This window comes from Anomaloglossus baeobatrachus, chromosome 3 (assembly GCF_048569485.1).
Source record: "Anomaloglossus baeobatrachus isolate aAnoBae1 chromosome 3, aAnoBae1.hap1, whole genome shotgun sequence".
NCBI lineage: Eukaryota > Metazoa > Chordata > Amphibia > Anura > Aromobatidae > Anomaloglossus > Anomaloglossus baeobatrachus.
The window spans coordinates 62,930,686-62,938,019 of NC_134355.1; the positions used below are offsets into that span (position 1 = coordinate 62,930,686).

General features: G+C 44.7%; 1 protein-coding gene across 2 annotated transcripts in view; it reads left to right on the forward strand.

Moving 5' to 3' along the window:
* Positions 1-6,554, forward strand: part of STON1 (stonin 1) — a 113,987-nt gene extending 107,433 nt beyond the window's left edge. For both annotated transcript variants that reach the window (XM_075339215.1, XM_075339214.1), the window contains exon 4: positions 6,098-6,554. In XM_075339215.1, coding sequence (XP_075195330.1) covers positions 6,098-6,172 — 75 coding nt within the window. In that variant the 3' untranslated portion in view covers positions 6,173-6,554. The remainder of the gene's footprint in view (positions 1-6,097) is intronic.
* Positions 6,555-7,334: the final 780 nt, after the last annotated feature.

A 7,334-nucleotide genomic window follows, 5' to 3' on the forward strand; every position in this document is an offset into this window, starting at 1 on the left:
ATACTGTAGCAGTGAAGCTACTTAGAAGGCAGATTTAGGTGACCAAAAATTACATTTAAGGCAACCAGAGAGTACGTAGCAGAGAATGAGGCTCTGCAACTGGTTGCGTGTAAAGCGGGCTTTACACGCTACCACAAATCTAACGATGTGTCGGCGGGGTCACGTCGTAAGCATCGTTAGTGGTGTTGTAGCATGTGACAGCTACGTGCGATTGCGATTGAACGTAAAACCGTTTATCGCATACACGTCGTTCATTTCCTTAAAATTGCACGTCTGGTTGTTCAATGTTCCCGAGGTACCACACATCGTCCCGCGGCTCCCGCCGGTAATGCGGAAGGAACGAGGTGGGCGGGATGTTTATGTCCCACTCATCTCCGCCCCTCCGCTTCTATTGGACGGCTGCCGCGTGACGTCGCTGTGACGCCGAACGTCCCTCCCACTCCAGGAACTGGATGTTCGCCGCCCACATCGAGGTCGTATGGACGGGTAAGTACGTGTGAGGCAAATAATCGTTTGTGTGACACGGTCAACAAATTGAACGTGCCGCACATACGATGGGGGCGGGTACGATCGCATATGATATCGTATGTGATATCGTAAGGTGTAAAGCAGGCTTAAGACCCAGAATAGGGCTTGGCTGCCGGAGTGGGAAAAGAAGGGTTGTCCTTCCCCTTGGCTTCTTTCCAGGAGGACCATGTATCAGCTGTCCGGTTCCCTTTAAGGTTTTTCACAAATTGATCGGCGTTCATTGAGTTGCCCTGTCACAGGTGTCTTCGGTGAACCCAGGGAAGCCTATACTGGCCCTAGAGCTGGGTCCCTTGCGCTCAACCTAACACCCGAAGGTACCCTTAATGGTAGGGAGATCCAGGCCTCCAACCTAGGCCCTGTCCTTGTCCCTGATGTTATGACCCCCCCCCTCCACAACCCACCACCTGGGGGGAAGGATCAAGAACAGAAGTCTACAACTCCACCGACAAAAAAACCCAAAACTGGTAGCACAACAAAAACTCGTACACACGGAAACCAGACACAAAGAAGCCTCTAAAAGTGCATGAGGGGAAACAACATAAAAAGGGGGGAATAAACAATCTACTGGGAAACTTCCAAACCTAAATAGGCACACCTGAAGATGTTGCAGCAAACAAACAATGCTACAGCCAAAGCACTACTGAGGGACAGAAACAGCTCCTTTCACCTCCTGGCTCAGCTTCCAAATGATATGAAATAACTGGCACCCTCTGGTGGAAGTTATGGGTATATATAGGATCTGGGAGTGGTCCAAACCGGAAATACCTGACCAGGAGTCAGGAGCTGATGGAAGGAAACCTGGCATTAATCATCTGTTCCCCGAAAGAAAGGGAATCAATTTACTAGGCGGAGTCCCACAAAACAAACAGATTCAGACCCAGAACCAGTCACTAAAACCTGCAACCGAGGAAAGTCTGTGACATGCCCATTACCACAGGCAAACCATACATAACGAACTGCAAAGAATGCTCTATGATAGATCACATGGTGCACATAGGCTGTCATTGTTCCTGGCAGCATATATCCTATTTATACAGAACAATGCCCTGTTTAAAACAATGATCTTATGTGTAGCACAAAAACAATCACTTCACCCGGCGAACAAGTGTTTTCCGCACTCATCAAGAGATTGATAGCTTGTTTTCTTTGCAATATTATTGTGACTAAAGGCCCAGTCACACTAAACAACTTACCAGCGATCCCAACAACGATACAACCTGATAGGGATCGCTGGTAAGTTGCTAGGAGGTCGCTGGTGAGATGTTACACTAAGCGACGCTCCAGCGATCACACCAGCAACCTGACCTGTCAGGGATCGCTGGAGCGTCGTGGAAGCATGATGCGCTTGGTAACTAAGGTAAATATCGGGTAACCAACCGGATATTTACCTTGGTTACAAGCACACACCACTTAGCGCTGGCTCCCTGCACACCTAGCCACAGTACACATCGGGTTAATTACCCAATGTGTACTGCAGCTACATGTGCAGAGAGCAGGGAGCCAGCACTGGCAGCTGAGAGCGGCGGACACTGGTAACGAAGGTAAATATAGGGTAACCAAGGTAAGGGCTTCTTGGTTACCCGATATTTACATTGGTTACCAGCGTCCGCAGAAGCCGGCTCCTGCTGCCTGCATATTTAGTTGTTGCTCTCTCGCTGTCACACACAGCGATGTGTGCTTCACAGCGGGGGAGCAACAACTAAAAAATGATCCAGGACATTCAGCAACAACCAACGACCTCACAGCAGGGGCCAGGTTGTTGCTGGATGTCACACTAAGCAACATCGCTAGCAAGTTGTGCATCAGCAGCGATGTTGCTTAGTGTGACGGTACCTTAAGAGTTCCTAGGAATTCAGGATAATTTTCAGTGTAAATGGACATTTGCGATATTAATATTGCTTAGCTTTGGTTACTCTAAACATAAGACTCACTATGAGGTAGGCAAAAGTCATCTAAGGTAAAGGTAAGACTTTATTAATAGACGCTCCTGTGGCTGCTACTGGAGAATGACCGGCCAGAAAAAGTGTAACAGTGGGAGCAGAAGGAAAACACAGCTCACCTAATGAAACAGCCGGCATAAACTCGCTGGAATCATCAGTATTGGAGAGATGATATCATTCAGCAAAACTGCTGGCGTTGGGAATATTCATCTCATGCTGCTTAATGATGACCGAAAATGTGATGAAATGTTAATGCGTAACCCTTCAGTAGCTGACCTGCGAGAAATCGGTAACCCCATAGATACTTCTCTACAATAAAAAATAAATAAGAAGCATGATAGTGCAGATTCTGTAAAAATACTGATAACTGACTACAAAAAAGGTGAAGTGTATATTTACACAAATTATGTACTTCATGCTGCGAGTTATATATTAGTTGTTCTGTATGGGGTACATCTGCACACCTTTAATGTTATCTTGCTATAGATAGAAGGCCAGATAGATATTAAGATAGATAGATATTAGTATAGATAGATATTAGGATAGATCGAAGTATAGATACAGATAGGTCCAGAAATATTTGGACAGTGACACAAGTTTTGGCATTTTAGCTGTTTACCAAAACATATTCCAGATACAGTTATACAACCAATATAGGCTTAAAATGTAGACTCTCCGCTTTAATTTGATGGTACTTAATTGGAGTAAAGGTTTAGAAATTACATTTCTTTAATATGTAGCTGCCTCTTTTTCTAGGGACCAAAAGTAATTGGAAAATTATCTCAAGCTATTTAATGGGCAGCATGGGCTATTCCCTAGTCAATCAATCTTCAATTAAGCAGGTAAAAGGTCTGGAGCAGATTCCAGGTGTGGCATTTGCGTTTGAAAGCTGTTGCGGTGAACATCATGCGGTCAAAGGGACTCTCAATAGAAGAGAAACAGGCCATCAATAGGTTAAAAAAAAAAGAAGAAATCCATCAGAGAGCGCAGCAATGTTAAAAGTAGCCAAATCAACAATTTGGTACAGTGGTGGATGATCGCAGAATCCTTTCCATGATGAAGAAAAACCCCTTCACAACATCCAGCCAAGTGAAGAACACTCTCCAGGAAGTGGGTGTTTCAGTATCTAAGTCTACCATAAAGAGACGACATCCTGAGTGCAAATACAGAGGGTTCACCACAAGGTGCAAACCATAGATGAGCCTTAAAAATAGAAAGGCCAAAAAAAATGTAAAGATCCGCCCAGTTCTGGAAAAGCATTCTGTGGATAGATGAACGGAAGACCAACCTGTACTTGAATGATGGGAAGAGGAAAGTAAGGAGAAGGCTTGGAACAACTCATTATCGAAAGCACGCCACATCCTCTGTAACACATGGCGGAGGCAGTTTGATGACATGGGCATGCATGGCTTCCAATGGCCCTGGGTCCCTAGTATTTAATGATGATGTGACTGAAGACAGAAGCAGCCCGATTAATTCTGAAGGGTAGAGGGAGATACTTTTTGCTCAAAATCAACCAAATGCAGCAAGGTTGATTGGACGGAGTTTTAGCTGCGGCTACCACCAATGAGCCTTTATATACAGCATTCCAGAATACTGTCTATAAGAGCAAGGCTGCGCTATAGAACGTAAAAAAGACCTTTTATAATACTCACCTGGTGGTCCAGTCCAATGGGTGTTGCTGGTCTCTGTCCGGTGCCTCCTCCATCTTGCATGAACGCCGTCCTGAGGGCAGATCAAAGTACTGTAATGCGCAGGAACGAGGAAAGGTCAAAGACTGCCCGCGCATGCGCACTACAATACTTTGAGCTGCCCTCAATGGGCAGATAAAAGTTCGCATGCGCAAGACCGCAATACCGGCCTGTGTAGATGATGTAGGATGCGTCATCCACAGGGGCCTCAGAAGGAGGACAGCATTCGCGCAAGATGGAGAAGGCACCGGACCGAGAGCAGCGACACCCATCGGACTGGACCGCCCCCTAGGTGAGTATTCTAAAGCTTTTTTTACGTTCTACGCAGCAGCCTGAGCTCTTATATACAGTATTCTGGAATGCTGTATATAAGGGTTCACTGGTGGTGGCTGCAGCTTATAGGGGACAAATCTGGTGACAGGTTCCCTTTAATTGATGATGGATTAATGAGCGAATAACCCGTGCAGCCCATTAAAGAGCTTTTGAGATAATTATGCCAATTAATTTTAGGCCCTGTGCCCATTCTGCATTTTTTTTCTAGCATTTTTCCTTGCTTCTTTTAATCAATAAAGCAAGGGAAAATTATCCCAGCAAAGTCTATGAGAATCCTGACTTGCCCCACGTTGCTTCTTTTTTCCTTGCATTTTTTTGTTGCTGAAAAAAGAAGCAGCATGTCAATTGTTTCTGCTTTTTTTCCTACTTTGCTCCCCAATTGACTTCAATGGAGTCAGTGAAAGACGCTGGAAAAAAATGCATGTGTAATGCTCACATTGCGTTTTTTTTTGTGTGTGTTTTTTTTGCCAGTTATCATGGAAGCCAAAAAAGCATGAAAAAGCGCATATAAAAAGAGCATTAAAAATCACATGAAAAAACTGACATATTTTTCAGCAGCTTTTTTCCTGCCAAATCATACTTTTTGTATACTGACAAAAAAGCAAAGTGGGCATATAGCCTTAGGGCAGCTTTGCACGTTGCAACATCGCATGTGCGATGTCGGTGGGGTCAAATCGAAAGTGACGCACATCCGGCGTCACTTTCGACATCGTACTATGTAAATGCTAGATGATACGATGAACGAGCGCAAAAATGTCGTTATCGTATCATCGTTGCATTCACCGACATTTCCATAATGCCGGTGCCGCGACAGGTACGACAGGTGTTGTTCCTCGTTCCTGCGGCAGCACACATCGCTGTGTGTAAAGCCGCAGGAGCGAGGAACATCTCCTTACCTGCCGCCGGCGGCTATGCGGAAGGACGGAGGTGGGCGGGATGTTTACATCCTGCTCATCTCCGCCCCTCCGCCGCTATTGGCCGCCTGCCGTGTGACGTCGCTATGACGCCACATGACCCGCCCCCTTAGGAAGGAGGCGGGTCGCCGGCCAGAGCGACGGTCGCAGGGCAGGAAAGTGCATGTATAGCTGGCGTAGCGATAATTTTCGCTACGGCAGCTATCACACGATATCGTACCTGCGACGGGGGCGGGGACTATCGCGTGCGACATCGCAGCATCGGCTTGCGATGTCGCAACGTGCAAAGTCCGCCTTAGTCTCTTGAAAAAGGGGCAACATCATATTAAAGAGCTGCAATTCCTAAACCCTTACTCCAATTAGGATGACAATACCCTCAAATCAAATTAAATCTGAGAGTCTGCACTACATAGATTTATATTACTGTAAATTATTTTTTTATATACTGTGTGTGTGTGTGTGTGTGTGTGTGTGTGTGTGTGTGTGTGTGTGTGTGTATGTATGTATGTATGTATGTATGTATGCATGTATGTGTGTATATATATATATATATATATATATATATATATATATATATATAAAATATGTGTGTATGTGTATGTATGTATGTAATATATTATTGTTTCAGCTACTTATCCAGCCTTTTTGCAGCTGTACATTGCCTTATTTATTTATTCACTTGTTCACACAGGTAGAAATTGACAGAAAACGTATCCCCACTGACGGAGAGGACATGGACAAGACCAGAGGGTGCAGGACACAGTAAAAGAAGTGTTATCAGAACAGAGAAATGCGCCTGGAAATATAACCTGTAATTCAGAAAACGACAAGCCAAGGTGCTCTATGTGCTGAACAATATGTCCCAGCAAGCCCAGCTTACTAAGGCTGTATACTATACTCTCCATGGCTGTCTTACATGTACAGATGTAAAGAATTATAGCAGATGTATACTATTCTTTGTAACTTAATATTTTCCCTTTTTCATAATATCTAAAGTACAATGTTAATATGATTTACATATGCAGATAACACAAATAAGCAACAATTTATTGTAATTGTTTTAAGTGATTTATTTACATAATCTTTCTTTTGGCAATAAAAATGTAAAAACAAATAATTAAAAAACTAAATAAACTTTATCTATTTTAGCAGATTTGTGTTAATTGTGACACAGTGACATCCAAACAGAAAGGGCATCCACATAGCAAGAGCCTCCTATCCTGGGGACACTTCTGACTCTTTGTACTCTATGTTCTAGTTATGGGGGCTTCTAAGTGTAAGGAGGTGGACTGGTTCCTTTCCCTGAAGACATCAGTCGCGTTATTGTAATGTCATGTAAATAATGTGCCATGTGAACTGTGATAAGTAGTAATGTAATGTGTAGTATTGTTTTTGTATAGTGTTGTACTCTGTCCTGTTAGAAGGTTGAGCAACAGACAGTGAGTAGGGTCCGAGACAGGTGAAGTTAGGACTAGCCCACAGTGGGAGGGGTTAGATTATAGGGAAAGAGTCAGTTTCTTATAGAAGTTAGATAGGGCCCAGTGTGTAGCAAAGGCAGATCTAAGGTGTGAAAGGTCGGCAAAAAGGAGCAGACAGACTGAGACCAAGGCAGTGTGATGCCCTGGCCAGCTAGGTAGTCACAGATAGGGCCCTGCATAACACCAGTCCCTCACTAGGTAACACAAGCCAACCACATGAAACCCTAGTCACCACCCCCAGGGCTTGATGGACACACCAGGGGGCAGAACCAGGCAGTTGGAAGACGCCCACCCAGGAGTTCAGAGAGCCTGGGGCGGGAAAAGTTGAGTCTTCGGGCACACACAGTGCCGAGAGTTGAGTTTCAGAGTTCAAGGAGAGTGGAGGTCAGACCTGTGTCTGGGCCTGAGGCAAACTAACAGGTGACAGGGTAGGAGCCCTGGTACCTTGGC